Source organism: Orcinus orca, chromosome X (assembly GCF_937001465.1).
Source record: "Orcinus orca chromosome X, mOrcOrc1.1, whole genome shotgun sequence".
NCBI classification, from domain to species: Eukaryota; Metazoa; Chordata; class Mammalia; order Artiodactyla; family Delphinidae; genus Orcinus; species Orcinus orca.
This window is the reverse complement of record NC_064580.1, coordinates 126,512,238-126,528,569: the sequence shown is the minus strand read 5'-3', so window position 1 is coordinate 126,528,569 and position 16,332 is coordinate 126,512,238. Positions and strand designations below refer to the sequence as shown.

General features: G+C 42.8%; 1 protein-coding gene across 13 annotated transcripts in view; it reads right to left on the bottom strand.

Annotated features, from left to right (window-relative positions):
* Positions 1 to 8,168: 8,168 nt before the first annotated feature.
* FMR1 (fragile X messenger ribonucleoprotein 1) overlaps positions 8,169 to 16,332 on the bottom strand; it is a 36,533-nt gene continuing 28,369 nt past the window's right edge. For 2 of the 13 annotated variants that reach the window (XM_033418044.2, XM_033418048.2), the window contains 4 exons: positions 14,964 to 15,159; positions 13,239 to 13,421; positions 12,660 to 12,742; positions 8,169 to 10,737 (listed from right to left, as the gene is read on the bottom strand). In XM_033418044.2, coding sequence (XP_033273935.1) covers positions 10,627 to 10,737; positions 12,660 to 12,742; positions 13,239 to 13,421; positions 14,964 to 15,159 — 573 coding nt within the window. In that variant the 3' untranslated portion in view covers positions 8,169 to 10,626. Of the gene's footprint in view, positions 10,789 to 12,659; positions 12,743 to 13,238; positions 13,422 to 13,608; positions 14,249 to 14,963; positions 15,160 to 16,332 lie in introns of those variants that run through there. The other 11 variants (XM_033418049.2, XM_033418051.2, XM_033418046.2 and 8 more) reach the window with 8 other exon arrangements.

Here is a 16,332-nt window from a genome sequence, read left to right as displayed (position 1 = left end):
ACATGAGTGTAGAAGGCAAAGGCAAACAGTGGCTGAGGCCACTGCCTGGTAGAAGTGATACCTGAGGCATTGTTTGATAGTGGGATGCTGATAAGATCCCTCACAGACAACTGAAGTTGGGGGTGACATATCTAGCTTTGTGATAGTTGGCACTATGGTCACTGCCCCAGACAGGTACAGTCTGTCCATATCTGGATTAGGAAAACGGAGAAGTTATTCACTCCTCAGTGCTCTCCTTGATTCACAGGTTTGAATCTGTCCGTGCCTCACCAGTTGGGGCCCGTGAGCTACCCTCAGGAATGAACCAGACCTGATTTTCTATTCTGGAATGAAAAGTTGCACAGAGACCTGGGCTAACAATTCCTTTACCCAAGGCAGTCTGTTCAGATGAAGGAAGATGGCTTCAGGACAAAGGCAACTTTGTTCATCAGCATAAAAATCACAGAAGTATCCCCCAACTTTCAGAGGAGGTGTGTGGCAAACCCAACATCAGAGTTGTCTGCCCAGTGGGAAAGGACACCAGATGCCATTCCAAATTTGTGTTTATCCACATTTCTGTGATCCATGCAGTAAAATCTTCTTACTCAGCATGGTCAGTGCAGGTCCAAAAAAGGAGGGAAATTATTATTATGTAGTATGGCAGCCAGGCAAGTGTGCCACTCCAGTCCATTGTGGAGAGCACGATTGCCTAACAGCCCCATGGTGGTGCCCTGCAGGCTCCACAACTGTGTTTGTGCCAAGGCCATATTGCCTATAGACTACTTGCAGTCAGTAATTGAGCACGGTGGAGGTACTAATGCAGATTCGGCTCATGAACTCCCCATCTGCCTGTGATACTTGGAACTGCATTATAGTCTAAGATCGTTCTTACCCAATTCTCCTTACTTCCTTTTCCTTCATAGATGTCAGATCTGCATCATGGTCTGAAGTCTCTATTGACCTTCTCTGGCATGTGGCAAAGGTAGTCCGTCAGAGCCTTCACTTTACGTGTGCTATGTGATTGGAGGAGGTGGGCAGCAACCCTATACCTAGAGAGTGTGTCCAGACTATGGAGGGGCGGGGGGCTGTGAAGTATATCTGCCAGTGTGAGCCAGTCCTATCTTTTGTGGTGTGACCAAGCTAACCCTGAATGCCATGCTTGTGTAGCTGCCACCCAATGCAGGCTCTGGGGGTGCCAGTAGTTTCTTGTGTGTCAAATGACAGCCCTTCATGGTGGTTTTGTTACTGTGGTGGGTCTGGATGTGGATCCCGTAGGTCAATATGGCTATGATGGCTCACAGGCCCGGATGAGTTTCTCATTGCAGATGCTTTGCTTTTCTCAGGATGTGCTCTTTTCTAGGAGACAAGTGCATATGTGACTTATTAACTGAGCTTGTGGGTGAGTTGTGTTTGTTTCTATGGGGTATGACTTTAATAGTCCTGCGTGGCTTAGTGACCTGACTAAAGAGTGAGGCCATTAGCAGCAGCCCCTGAGTCTATGTAAAGGGATATTTCATTCATTGAAGAGTGGAATGCTTTATGACCAAAAAAGCACTGCACTTCCACACAATGTGCAGAGCAGCCAGTGCCAGGGGTTGTCAGCATTTATCACCACATAACAAATGGCTTAGCAGTATTCCACTGAACTTGCTCACCCATCAGTGAAACAGGCTTCCTTGTCTGGTACCAAGTCTCAAAGTTGAGGCCCACTCGAGCCAGTAGCTCAGGCAAAGCAGGCAATAGGGCCATCTCAGTACCTACTGGCTGGGCAGCCACGTGTTCTTGCAGTTGGCTTGACCCCCCGTTGGATGTACCATTTCCATTTCGCATTTTTTTCGGTTTGTTGCACTTTGTCAATTATTAAGCTACTGTATCTCAGTTCCAAACCATCCTTCTACACTCTACTCTATGAGGCTGGGGCTGGGATTCTGCACACATTTCTCCTTTGCCGGTGCTGCCTATTAGGGTCTGCCAATAAGAGGCTCTAGAAGGAGACTGGAAGACCATGGTTCTTCACTCTGGCAGGAAGAGTTTGCTCCAGTAGCAGCTGCTGAATCCAATTTCCAGATTCCGATCCCCCCCGCCCCGCTCTCAGAACCAGCATTATCACGTCTCCTTGGTGCTCTAAGCCCAGCCACATGGGGGTCTGCCTGCATGTTATCAAGGTACCTGTACCGACCGATAGTACCCCTTTGCTTGAGATCTGGGTTTTTACTCTGTGGCCCTCATTTTTGAGCCTTTGGGTTCTCACCATCCCAGCCTCCTCCCTTTGTTCCCCCAGGCCTCAGGATGGTAAATGCTTCCCGCAGAACCCAGCTCTGTGGAAACTTAATGCTTCTGTTTTGCATTTTCAGTCCTTTAAGGTCTGTTTAACCAATCCCTGTATTAAATTCTCAGTTAAAATCACTGGTGTGATTTCTGTTTTCCCAACTGGACCATCACTGAGACACCCATCTGATGGAATTGATTTCAGTAACAACCCCACTAGCAGGTTGGGAATGTTGGATCTGAGAGTCACACTTTTCCCTTCAGTGAGATAATCTGTCCCCAACAGGGCCAATAATTGTCATTCACAACGCATGTACCATCCAGTAGTGGTGAGATGACCCACCCCCAATATTGGCAGAGTCTTCTTGTCAAGAGACATCAGATGTGAGACTGGTCACAGATAATTAAAACTCCAAGGGATCAGAATGAGTTGGGGGCAGGGCGGAGCTGGTATTGTTTCATTGCTTCTGTGGCTGCTTCCTGCTGGGGTCCCCAATCGAATTTGGCTACCCTTCTGGTGACTTACAGATTCTTGAGTAACATTCCTATGTGCAGGATGTGCTGCCTCTAATACCCGAAGAGGCCAAACAGGCGATAAGGGCTCCTTCTGTGTAGTTAGTGTTTGAAAGGTCAGCAGTTTTTCCTTATTAGGTTGTGGAATATCTCTTTGGGCTGCTGCTCAGATAGCCCCCAACTTATGCACTCCAGTGGCCTGGCTCCGATATCTATCTTCATTCAAGGCCCTGCCACTTGCGCTTAGAGAGCATGCATTATGGTGAAAAGTTTCCTCTGGGCGCCACTATGGAAACTGTCATCAATGGAATGGAATGGGCTTTCCCAACGTATTATTGATATATTGCAGTATTGCTGGGGAAGTTCAACATGCCTGAGGTAGGACAGTAAAAGTGAGCTCCCTGCTCTGCCAAGTGAAAACAAAATAATTTCTTTTTTCTTCTTGGAGAAATCTAGAGCAAGGAACATGAGCAATGTCTAGGGCTATTCTGTCCAAGAGTAGTATAATGTGAGCCACACGTGTAATTTTAAATTTCCTAGTAGTCACTATATTAAAAAAAAGGTAAAAAGAGACAGGTATAACTAATTTTACTAACATGGCTCAGTTAACCCAATAGATCCAAAATATTAATATTTCAGCACTTAAATATAAAAAATAGGTATTTTTCATTCTTTTTCTCAAACTAAGTCTTCAAAATCCGTTCTAAATACATGCATTCTAAATACACTGAGAATTGCACATCTCAATTCAGACTAGCCTTTGATCGCTCAGCAGCTACATGTGGCTAGTGGCTGAAGGCCCGGACAGTGCAGCTGCCGGCCACATACTGAGTGCCGGTAATGGATGCAGTCAGTTCAGTCACCTACTGGTATATCAAGTGCTTTGAGTGACATGGCGGCCACTATTAAAGCCACAATGATCTGCAATCAGGGGCCACAGACACTGGATTTACTCACTGGCTACACAGGCTGGGAGTTGGAAGGTAGTATGCGCTACCACTCCCTCCTGGCAACGGAATAAGCCTTGCGGGTTGTCTTTCTCACCTACTGGTACTTGATACTGTTTCAGCTGCACAATCCTGGCAGGCTTTGAAAATACAAGAGGCTCTGTAGTCACCAGGAGGGATGGCGATGACCACACCCACCCGGCAGATGAGGGTACTATGCTGGATTGAGGGAACCCAGCATGTCTGTACCAATCCTGCAGTCTGACAAAGGGACCATGAGCACGGTCCCATCAAAGGGGCCAATGGCATCTGAAGCAACTGTGCCAAGTCTCTGGGTGTAAGTAAAACCAGTCTCAAATCCTGCCAGAGAAACTTACTGTGGACCCATCGGGTCCAAGAATGACAGCTCCTTGGGCTCCAGTGGCTGCCAGGTCTGCAGAATCCTCCCCGCACCTAAGTTCCGGAAGACATGGACTAGGGCACAAACTCAGCAATCCCTATGATGAGGGCAGAGGACTGGCCCCCAGGCCGAGTTTGCTCTTGAGGGGACTCAGATCTGGATTGAAGGGCCCTCTAGCAGTCGGGCTAGAAAATCAGTCTCCTGGGTAGCACAGAGGCCTGTGGGGCTGGGGAGTCTCATTCCAGCTGCATTAACGTGTGCTTAACTGCTTCGCTTCCTCCCCTGCACCCTTCTCCAAGGACACAGGAGGCGGCTTTGGAGACTTGCCGTCCAGGTAGTGGGAAAACTAATGGCCTTCATCACCCAGGATCTCCTTGCGTCAGCTCTCCACAGGGGTCTCCTTGATGCCCGCTCAAAAATCAGTCATTTTTGATTCCTGCACCCCTACCTCCTCTCTGCAACCTCTTTAGAGTGTTTTTCCCATCTCTCCTTCCTTAGCAATCCCTTTGTTCAAGGCCCAGAGCCATAACAGTGCTGCCTGAGGGAGCCTCAGAAGGAGGCCTGGAGTGTTCGCCTCTGGCCTTTTCATTTTCGCTGGGTCCTGGGGCAACTTTTACAGGGCCCCTTATCTCCTCTTCCTCTTTTGGGTGGGGCCTAAATCAGCACCGAAGGATTATCCCATCCCTCACTCCCGGGTAGAAGCAGCAAAGTTAGGGACGTCCTGCTCATGTAAGATCCCACTGGCTTCTCCAGCGTTCTCTGAATTAAGGTCACTTGCTCGCAAGTTATCCCTGACGCCCAGGATTTTCATACCGTCGGTCTATAGTGCCAACGTGCCTCAAAGCAGCTGCGACCTCAGTAGGGAAGTCTCCTCTTTGTGGCTACGTGAATCTGATTTCCCCGAGCATCCGATGCAAGCCCAGGGCAGGCACATGTGCTCTCTCCCCATTGGCTGGACTAGCCAATTCATTCAGCAAACGGAAATCTGGCGGTAAACCTCAAATGCTGGCCATTCAGTGCCACTTACTTCATGGGTGTAGCTTCTTCATCACGCAAGCTGTTCAAGCCTCATGGGACTGCTGTAACTATTGTTGGGAGTCCAGTTCCCTGTGTTTTGAAGCCCCTCGGTCTGGACCTCAATCCCTCACCCTCTGCCTAATAAGCCCCTGGGCGGTACACTGCACAGTGCCAGGTTTCATGTCTGAGGTTAGGTTGCATCTACTGTTCCAGTGGCACTTGAGACCAAGGGCTCTTTTCTGTCAACTTCTTTTCCCTTAGGGCTCACAGGGCTGACTAACTTGTAGGGAGGGCCAAGGGATGGAAGAGTCTCTATCTGCCTCACATGGAGGACTTTCCAGAGCCTCTGTGGCACATGGTATGGCCCTAGACCAAGGCCGAAACATGTTCACCAGTGATTTCAGCTCAGCTAGGCCTCCCACCGCTAGCCCTAGGAGGGGTGTTGTGCAGCCCTCGTATGGCTTAGTTGATCCCTTTTGCAGTTTCCCAAAGGCCAGAGCTGGAATAAGTGGAGTTTGCCTCATGTGGGGCACTCACGTGGGTCACGATCTGTGTGACTCGGTGGGTGAAGGCAAACAGCACACCAGCATGCAAGAGGGGAAGGTTTTAATGAGGGAAAATTACCAGTAAGGGTCAGGAAGGAGAGGCATGTGGACGCCCATTCTCTCCCGCAGAGACACATGCAAAGGCCGCCCCCCCCACCCCCACCCCGCGTGCTGCATCCCTGGGGCTGGGCTCCAGGGGAAGGTGTATCTTCCCTGGGAGTCTACCTTTCCACAGGGCAACGCTGATGGTGGTGGCCTTGCAGGCAAAGGATCAAACCAGGGCTCAAATGCCAGCTGTCAGGGGAGCTGTCTGGGAACACAGCCTGCTAGCACCTGTGACCTTTGGAAAGCTGGATTTGGACTGTGGGGCAGAGGAACGTCCAGGAAGTTGGATGTGGGCCCAGTCCCTCCTGCTAGGTGGTTCCAGGCGACCTGACAGAGGCTCCTGGAGTGGTGGGCAATCCTGCCTGTCCCTCCACACTCTTCAAGTGTAAATCTGATCTCGTTTAAAACCCTTCAAAGGCGCCCAAAAGCCAAACCTCTAACATGGCACGTAGGCCTTCCTTGGCCTTATCTCTCGTCTCACCTCTCTCACTCTCTACCTCAAATTCCGTGGCCTAGCCACACTGAAGCTTCGGGAAGCTTCCCAAACTGACTTTTTCATGCTTAGATCAATGGCCCCAGCCCTTTTTATCCTGGCTAACCTCTCCAACCTGTCCTCCGTCTTAGGTAAGATTTCACTTTATCCGAGAAGCCCTTTACTGACTCCTCGCCACCCTGATTTGGGTTGTTTCTATGTGCTCCCACCTCACCCTGTGCATCTTAGTACTTACTGTACCATGTGCTGGAACTGCCCACTGACTCACTGAGCTCTCCCACTCGACACTAAGCTTCTTGAAGGCCTGAAATATTATCTCTGTATTCCCAAGAAGCCTGTGAAGTGCTTGCTATATAGCGAATGTGCACTAAATATTTAATGAGAACCAGATGAAATCAGGCGGGTGCTTCGTTAACAATTACTCTGTAGTTTTCTCCATATAAAACATGAATACCTTCTTAATGCATATACGACTTTGGAGTTAGGATACCTTAGCAACCACTTACTTAGCCCATGAAGAAACTGGAACCTGGAGAGGTGACATGACTCTTCTAGCAACCACCGAGCTAGTCTACGGCCTGGTCAAGTGTGGGATCTACCTCCTGATTCCTCCCTCTTCACAGTATAATTCCTTAGGTTCCTTTTTATCACGTAGTATCCATGCTGAGCTTGCAACTTTTAATGATATATATTCCTTGAGCACTAGTACTCTGTTCTTTGATGTAATACCTTACAGGTTTTGATCTCCAAGGAAATCTGACAAAGATGCCTTAGTATTTACCAAAAATAACACTGGAATTTTTTTCCTCCTCTTACCATAAACCATCTATGTTCTGTATGATACTGAACAATGATGATATACCCCAAGTTCTCAGGATTGCATGTAACCATCTTCTGTTGACACTTACATCTTCCTTCCAGTTTTGGACCTGTAATCAAGCGTATGGTATATAGAAATTGGTGGGAAGACCTTTAGGCACTTAGTTTTGAAGCCTCTCTTTAATCATTTAGCAAGTGCAACTTGCAAAGACTTTTAATGCCTCTCCCATTAACATAGAACTCATCAGCATAAAATACAGATTTCCCCGTTTCTTCATGGAAAGTTCTGAGAGAAATGGAAAGTAGATCTCTAAATAGCCCCCAATAAAATTTTTAAACAGCCCTAGATAAACACACAGAGGGAAAGACGATCAAAATTTAAATACTGGTACACATTAAGCCTTCTGAGCAATCAAGACTAGCATCTGGTAATGGCTATTTCAGAATAACTGCTTATCAGAGGCATCAGAGGGTCATGAGGGAAAGATGCTATTTATGGCCATGAACCAAACTGGCTCAAAAGTGATCAAATCGGTATATTGACTCTAAAAGGCACTATATTCCTAACCACCAGGAACGGGAAGATCATGGTCAGATGGGAGAAATGCCTCCGAGTGAGCCAAGTTGAGTCTCAAGCCTGCCGCCACCAATAGGTTGTTCACGTGTAGCGAGCACTGAAATGCGAGACCAGGAAAACCCAACAAAGTTACTTGAGGATGGCTGCTATTTTTCAACATAGACATATTTAATATTTTCCAAATGGCAAGGTAAGTTTATGTGTGCTCAGACAAGAGTATGTGTTTAACACGGTTTAGTAGCATCCTATGTAATTAATGTGTTCAAATTCTCTAACTGGGGATATGCAGAATTAGTTTCAAATATCTACTTTTCTGCTTTTTAAGGGCACATAAAAGATTATTTGCAAGGCATAATGTATGCTTTGCATGATTAATACCTCCCCCCATCGTTAATTTTTGTTATATTTAGAAATTTAAGACCAGGAGCAAACATCTGTCAGACTAATTTTTTGCTTTTTCATAAGTGCAACTTTTTAATAAAAATTTACATCTAGATAAACAATCTTCAGATTTTTGAAACTTTAATAAGATTTTAAAAACATGACTTTGAACTGAAAAACATACACGTTTAGCACACAAATATTGTAATATGAATAAACTCCAACTCCGTTTGAAAACATGTGACTCAAATTACAGTTTTAGAAGTTAGTAATTCACATTTAAGCAAGTTAGCGCCTTGCTGAATTCAGCCTTTGTAAAAAAGAGACTTAGTGCATATTGTAATGGCACAATGTGCTTTTGTACCATTTTGTTGACTTTTTTCACCTTATTAAACAAGATCAAGTTCTTGAAAGTTGGTAGATAACGGCTAACTTCCTATGACATGTGAAATTTCCAATGGTAATACAGTTACATTTTGTAACAGAACGTTTTATAGATTTCTTTTCCTATCTTAAAATTTTAAAAGCAATCATTTGTAAGGATTGCATCAACGTCAATTTAGCAGAGGAAGATCAAACTTTATTGAAACTGCTTGCATACAAAATATATTGCACTATAACCAAACAAATGTCAACATAAAATCCAATCTGTTGTTGCTAATATGTACAGAGAATATTGCCCAAGAGCAGTTACATTACAAGGTCATTCTACCTTGGTTAATTATCTACAGTATTTTAAACCAAACAGCTTACAGATGATGTGTGCAAGGTACCAATTTCTGTTTTCAAATACTATACATTCCCAGAATAAATAACTAGAAATCAACATTAATGTTTGGCAATACTTTTAAAAGACTTTTTAATATTCTTGAAATCATGTGCAGTTTGTTGCCATTTTTATATGCTTATTTGTATGCAAGGAAAAGTAACCGTCAAATGAAAATTCAAAGAAACAAACCCACAAAATACATCAGAGGCAGAACTTCGGTTTGTACGGCTCTGTACAGATTCAGTGGTACCCCTACTTGGAGTTATTTTTTAAGAAAAATATAACATCTTAGAGTGAAGGTCCTTCACATATTTTTCCTCTGTAAATCTTGTTCATAAGAAAAAAAAAAAAAAAGAGAGACTCAAACCCAAAATCCAACACATCAAAAAACTAAAGAAAAAAAGTATCATTTGTTAACCAATCCTAGTCTGCTTTCCAATTCTGCTTATACATTTGGACCTAATATTTCAAAGTCTACAAAACATTTAACCTGCTTCCATTGTTTCTTAGACAAAGTACCTGTACTTCACAGGATTATTATGCACACGTGGAAATGACCTTCCTATCTCCCCCAAATAAGCTTGAAATTAAAGTATGAAAAACTTCACAAAACATGGGGAGGACAAAATAAAAACAGCTCTAATTTAAAACTGGTCATCAGGCCAAAGAGAAGGCATATCCTACTAACTTTTGACCAGGAAGATTTGCTCCTAGCTGAAAATGTTTTAGCCTCTCTCAAATGAAAAGACAGTTATTTCTTCTCCTGTCTATATAGAAAAATTACACATCCCTCTCAATAACACTATTTGTCAAACTTCAGTGCAACAAAACAAAAACAAAAACAAGTCTTATTCTTTATACTGCCTAACCTGATGTTTATGTAAGAAAAAAAAATATGGAAAGCATGCATTCTTCTATAAAGTACTAATGTTTGACAGGGTTTGCTACATCTTTTAACATTTAGTGTTTCCAACTTATCTTCCCTGAACTCTGCATCCAAATATAATATTCCTACCTGCCAAGATATAAAAAAGGCACAGATCATACAACTTTTTTTTTGCTAATGAAAATGACAAACGTCACATCACACACATCTCAGGGTCCACTAAAATACTGGAAAAGTGGACCAAAACATAAACTGACACAGGACATGAAATGTCATTGGCCTTCCGTATGAGACTGAAAACAGAAGTGTAATATGATTACCATAAATGCTATTTATTCAGAAAAACTGAAATGTACCAGTGAGTTATCACCCAACGCAGGGTAACGGTCCAAATTAAGAAAGAATACCACTGCTTGGTATTTAAAAAATAAACCAAACGAAAATCCTGTCCTGAAGTGCTAAGTATACTTAATTACTTAAAAGTAATGTTTCAGGGGCTTCTCTGGTGGCGCAGTGGTTGAGAGTCCGCCTGCCGATGCAGGGGACGTGGGTTCGTGCCCCGGTCCGGGAAGATCTCACTATGCCAGGGAGCGGCTGGGCCCGTGAGCCATGGCCGCTGAGCCTGCGCATCCGGAGCCTGTGCTCCGCAACTGGAAAGGCCACAACAGTGAGAGGCCCGCGTACCGCCAAAAAAAAAAAAAAAAAAAAAAGTAATGTTTCAAAATTTTAAGATCTGTTTCTTTGTGCAAATCTGAAAACTGTTGCTTATGGCCAATATGACAAAAAATAAAATTCTTAACAGAACTGGTGTTCATTTCATGCCCTGTGCCACCTTGCCTACTATTTGTCTTTGGCCTAACAAAGTTTCTAATATGGAATAAGAATTATGGAAATGGTATAGGGAATATAACTCCAGAATTATGCCGTTTAGGGTACTCCATTCACAAGTGGTTGCTGACCATCCGCGCTGTCTGGCTTTTCCTTCTTCTGGTTACGATCTTTACCCGTACGCAGCCGGTTACCTTCACCGGAGGTATTCTGTAATGTTTTAGTGTGGACACTCCTTTCATTATTGCAGTCAACTCTGATCTAAAACAAGTTACAGTTGTTATATACACAGACCATATCCTACTGTAATCTGTAATTGGCCTGATGAGAAATTTAAGCCCGAAGGGTAAATTCCACATCTTAAAAGGGGGATATGGGGGTGAGAATAGAAGAAGTGCAAGAAATTATGGTCAGGTAGGATCTTTATTTGGTTTCTGATTTTAAAACACTCTTCTTTAACTGGAACACACTGGTCATCTCACTGTGTCCAAAGTTAGATAAAAACTCACAATCCTGCCATGTCTTCTTCTAAGCTTTAGTTGACATCTTTCTGTCTATCATGAGTATAATTAAGTTTCCTTACACTGAGGGCTCTCACTGTCTTACAATAAAAAAAAATACGAGCGTTGGTTTCTAGTAGCTTCAGTAAGGCTACTTACTTGCCTTCAGTAAGGCAAGTCAGATGATCATACAACTTGAACTCTGAAGAATAAGAATGGTACAGGGAAATTTGAAGACACTAATGTGTGGAAGAACTGGAATCCCAGGAAGAGTGTAGAGATGAATACAATTTAAAAAATAATATTCTGAGATTTATGCAATATTTTAAGTGCCAACACTGAACACTTAAACACTGCTAAATAGACTTCTAAATGCTGTACAAAAGGAAGATAATATTGACAAATGGGCCTAAAACAATTACAAATATTGATCTGCTTCAAGTACAAATGTGACATATAATCCCAAAATGGTTTGCTGTAATTTCAAAGTGTGTTTAAGTGTTGGTCCTGGGTGACTGTTTTAACTGTTGGGTTGTGAAGAGCGGAATTATAAAACTGGTACATAAATGCCTTACATCTCTGTAAGGCACATGTGTGTGCATTATTTCATCGATCTCTATCTACGTCTAAGGTCTTTTCTATGCTGGTCCTTAAGAACCAGCCAATGGTTAACACCTACTTACAACCGCTATGAATTCTAAGAAATACTCCATCATGGAGTTTCTGCCCTTAAAAATCATCTCTCACTAATCTTGGGTATTGGTCCCAAACCAATCCATAGGCATGAAGGAACCCTAACTACTTGGATTAAGTCTTCAGAATTAAAGAAGCAGCAGAAGAGAACATGGGTTCTGGGAATCGGATACCAGTATTCAAATATCACTCTACCGTATGCCATCTATGTGATTCAATCTTTCTAAACATCAGTTTACTCACCTATAAAACAGAATAATAAAACTTTTTACACTTCAGGGGGGTGCTGAAAGATTAAGTAAGATAAAACACACACAGAGCACTCAGCAAAGGTGTCTGTCTGGACACGCTCAGGGGTAATTTTCAAATTACTTAACAATGGGTTCGGCACAGGTGATTACCACTTGAGATGGGGTTCTCAGAATAGAGGCTGGCTGTATATAAGCAGCTGACTGATTCAGCAAGTACCAGCTGAGTGTCAACAGCCCTGTGTATCATGATTATTACCCTTGAGCCAGACACCTTTTTTCCCTTACTTTCCACTCAAAGAGGACACTCTATCCATGTAACTCAGGGGAGGAGGGACCCACAGGGCTGACGCAAGTCTCTCTTGGTTCATTCCTGGATGTTTCTTTTCTTGGGCAGTTGGTGGGGGGGGGGGGTGGGGGGGGCGGTTGGACCACCAATGTGGTATTGAAGTCACACTGAGGCTGCAAAGTCTTCAGAAATACTGAGACTGCATATTCTCTCGAGAAATCTTCTTTGTATACTTGTCGCAAAGGACTAAGACTGCCCACAAATGTAGTGTTGAAAGGAAAATATTTCAATGTACCAAATTCACAACCTTTGAACATGCTTAAAAATCAAGTAAAATAAACTCATACATCTCAAAGTACTGTAACTCAAACAATTGAGATGGAAAGAGGCACACAGGTTTACCTGGAGGGATCCATCTGCGGCTCTTCCTTTAGCCTCTCTTGGATTACGTGGACGATTATCTGTTCGGGAGTGATCATCGTTTCCTATAGGGACGTTTTTAAAAGGTTCGATGGTCACTGATTCTGACATGCTTATTGGAAGTTCTTTGTTCCCCCATCCTCAATTTATTTAGATCCACCACAGAATCTAACATAGGATCAACAACCTAGTGATTCCAGTTACACACTGGCTAATAACCTAGCATGCTACCAAGGAACAGAAAATATTTCTAAGGCATCACAATTCTGCATCAGCTGTTACAGGTCAACCTGAGCTAATGATCAGACTGTGATGTTTAGAATACCAGAAGAGGTGAAACTAGTTATCAGTGTTAATTCATGTATTTATTCTATGTGAACCAGAGGGAAAGGAAGGCTGTCTAATATTGCCAATTGCATGAGCCTTTCCCATGGTGACCAGTACAAAACCAGAGAAATGGGGGTCTTGGTAATACATCACTGAATCAGCAAGGTTCTTCACAGAACTTCAGACAGCTGTTACAACTGACCTTCATTTCTCGACTAATGAAAACCTCTGTACCTTTGAAGCCACCTCCGCGTCCTCTTCCTCCCTGTCCTCTTCCTCCACCTCCACGCCGTCGCCCGTCTCCTCTGCGCAGGAAGTTCTCCCTCTCTTCCTCTGTTGGAGCTAATGACCAATCACTGAGTTCATCTCTGTGGTCAGATTCTGTTTCAGAAGCATTTGATGCTTCAGAATTAGTTCCTATCGAGAGTTAAAAGTTATATACCGTTGTCCGACTTAAAAAAAAAGTTAGGTTAACAGAAGCTTCCAGAGACGTTTCAGGGGTAATCCATTACTCTTCCCAATTTATAAGCCCACCAAAGAGTATTATCACCTTCCATTTTGTAAAACAAATTATCTTAAATTCAAAATGAAGGTCTCCACAATATTTGAGGTAATTTTTGTTTTAAACATTTTTGGTTCTCATTAAAAAAAATAAAAGATTTTATTAGCCATCTAAGTTCAAACCTGAGTATGCCACATCATTAAACAGCTGTGCTCCTTTAAACATCTGTGCTCTCTGGAGGAAAAGTTGTCTACAACAGTTAAATGCAATACCTTGATCAACAAAACCTCTATAAAGAGGGTTCCTTTTAACAAGGTTTGGCCCAGGCACAGAGGGGAATGCATACATTTTGGTCACCTCAGAGAGGGTAGCAAAGGTGGCCACCATGGCTACTATCTCAGGGAAGGGTCTCTTGTGCGATAAGGGATTGGACCTAGCTGAATGGGGATATGCTTGCCTGATGCTTGGTCCACAACCTTCCCTCCCACTCCCACTGGGATAATTGATCATTATAAAGGATTTATTGTAATAAACTTGTTATGCCTGAGGGTCTGGGTTAATGACATAAGGGATGGGAGTGGGGAAAAGAGCTCCACGGTGACGGGGGACTTCAACAGCATAAAGAACAGACTGCTGGGAGAGGGATTAGGGGTTAGGTTCAAGGTTGGCCTTAGGAGTAGGTGTCTCTCTCCCCGACTCCAGAATATCAGCTCTACTACCTCTCTCTCTTCCTCTGTTGGAGCTAATGACCAATTATAGCTTCACCATTATAGCTTCATTCCTGTGGATCTTGAAGGCTTTTCCATCTTAAAGAGTTCCTTTTTGAAATGCAAATATTTGTGAGATGGATTATACCTTATACCATCATAAGCAAGTTACATAGTAGATACACAGTTGAGCAAGAAAGACAGTAGGCACTGGCAGTGGGACAGCGTTCAATGAAAGGTACTGGGAGAGAAGAAAGAAGCACTGAAAGAAGAGCTGAGAAGGCAAAGAGAAGCTTCGCCTACTTCTTGACTGTGCCTAGGGCTGACTTTGGCCATGCCACTCAAAATCACCTGACGAGCCACAGGATGCAGACCCCTGATTTACACAGTCCATCCAGCAAGTATGACCAGCACATGCCTGACAAAAAATGAGCCACAGTACACAAATGAAAAAAGTTTTGGCTATACAGTAATAAAATCAGGAAAGGCCTTAGGAAAGTCATCAACGTACAAGGGCTTAAGCAGATTTATCCCCAGTCAGAATGTGGACAGACTCACACCTGCCCTGTGAACTCTATGTGTTATTATCAGGTTTTTACTCTATGTCTCTTGCAACACAATTTGACGCACTGTGAATTGGAAACCATGTAGTGAGAAACTGTTATAATGGGGTTCTAATGAGTATTAGAGATTAGCAGCTATTAAGTCTAGGAACAGATAAAGTTACTGAGTAAAATGCTTAGTTTGTACCTGAAGTATATCCAGGACCGCGTCTGCCGTGCCCCCTATTTCTGTAAGGTCTACTACCTCGACCCATTCCTTGACCATCATCAGTCACATAGCCTTTTTCCTTATCTGTACGATTTGGTGGTGGTCTAGAACTAGCTCCAATCTGTCGCAACTGCTCATCAATTTGTAATCTCTCCAAACGCAACTGGTCTACTTCCTATTTAAAATATACAAGATAACAGTAAAAATAGTTTGACATTTTACTTAAAAATACCTTTCTCCTTTTCATCAGATAAAAAGTATACTGGAAATATTTCAATTTCAGTTCTAAATTTATAGTAAACACTGTTACACAGAATTATCAGGAAATTGAATGGTCTCCTTAAAAATAAATTTACTATAGATAACATATTATTGATGTCCAGAATTAGAGATATAACAAAAATACTAAGCATTAAAATTATACTGATAGAATTTAAAGTTATTTAATTTGGCACTATTATCCGATAGATCTGCTAAGGCACAAATATGCTAGTTTTTGGACCTCTTGATAATAGGATATTGAATAAAACAACTCTAAAACGTATGAATACAGATAAATGACATTTAAGGTTTAACCAGCTAACCTTAAAAATCACACATTGTAAATAATCTTAATTGAAATAGATTTGCCACTTAATATCTTAATTAACAAAACATTGAGTCTGGGCCATCTTCTGCTTTCAAAGAACATATACTATGGCAGGTCTTTGGACGTGACTATACAATTAAGAAACAATTATCTTCGATGAACTGAAAATGTTTATATTCCTTATATAGGGGAACTATTTAATAGTTGACAAAAACAAGTTGGATATCTTATATCATGCCTTTAAAACCTCTTAAAGACTACAACTCTGCTAGAACAAGTATGACGAACAGTATAGTCAGTTGATCAAAATATACACCTGGGGTCCATTAACAGACCCTCACACACAATGCTTCCAATATGTTGGGTTCTGTCAAATCCAGATGAAGTCTCAATTCTAACCCTTCTTCCAATCTACCCATAAGCATCTATTTACTAGCTATAGGGAACTGGATCCACAACTAGAGTAGCACTGGGTGTCTCAGTCAAGCAGACGCCGTCATAGGGACCGTCCACATGAACAGTCACTGGGGAAGCCTCTGTAAAGCTAGGTTCCTAAAATCTTGGTTATGGCAGCCTCAGGAAAAGGGCAGGTAAGAATCTAGATGAGCTTCATCTGTGCTCTGAACCAGAATTTGTTTTACAGAGGACTTGAACAAAGAAGAGACTGCAGCTGAGTGAGTGGCTTACTCCAAAAGTACAGTTAGAGCTCATGGAATGGGTGTATCTTGCAAAACAGAATGGTAGTCCAGGTTATCCCAC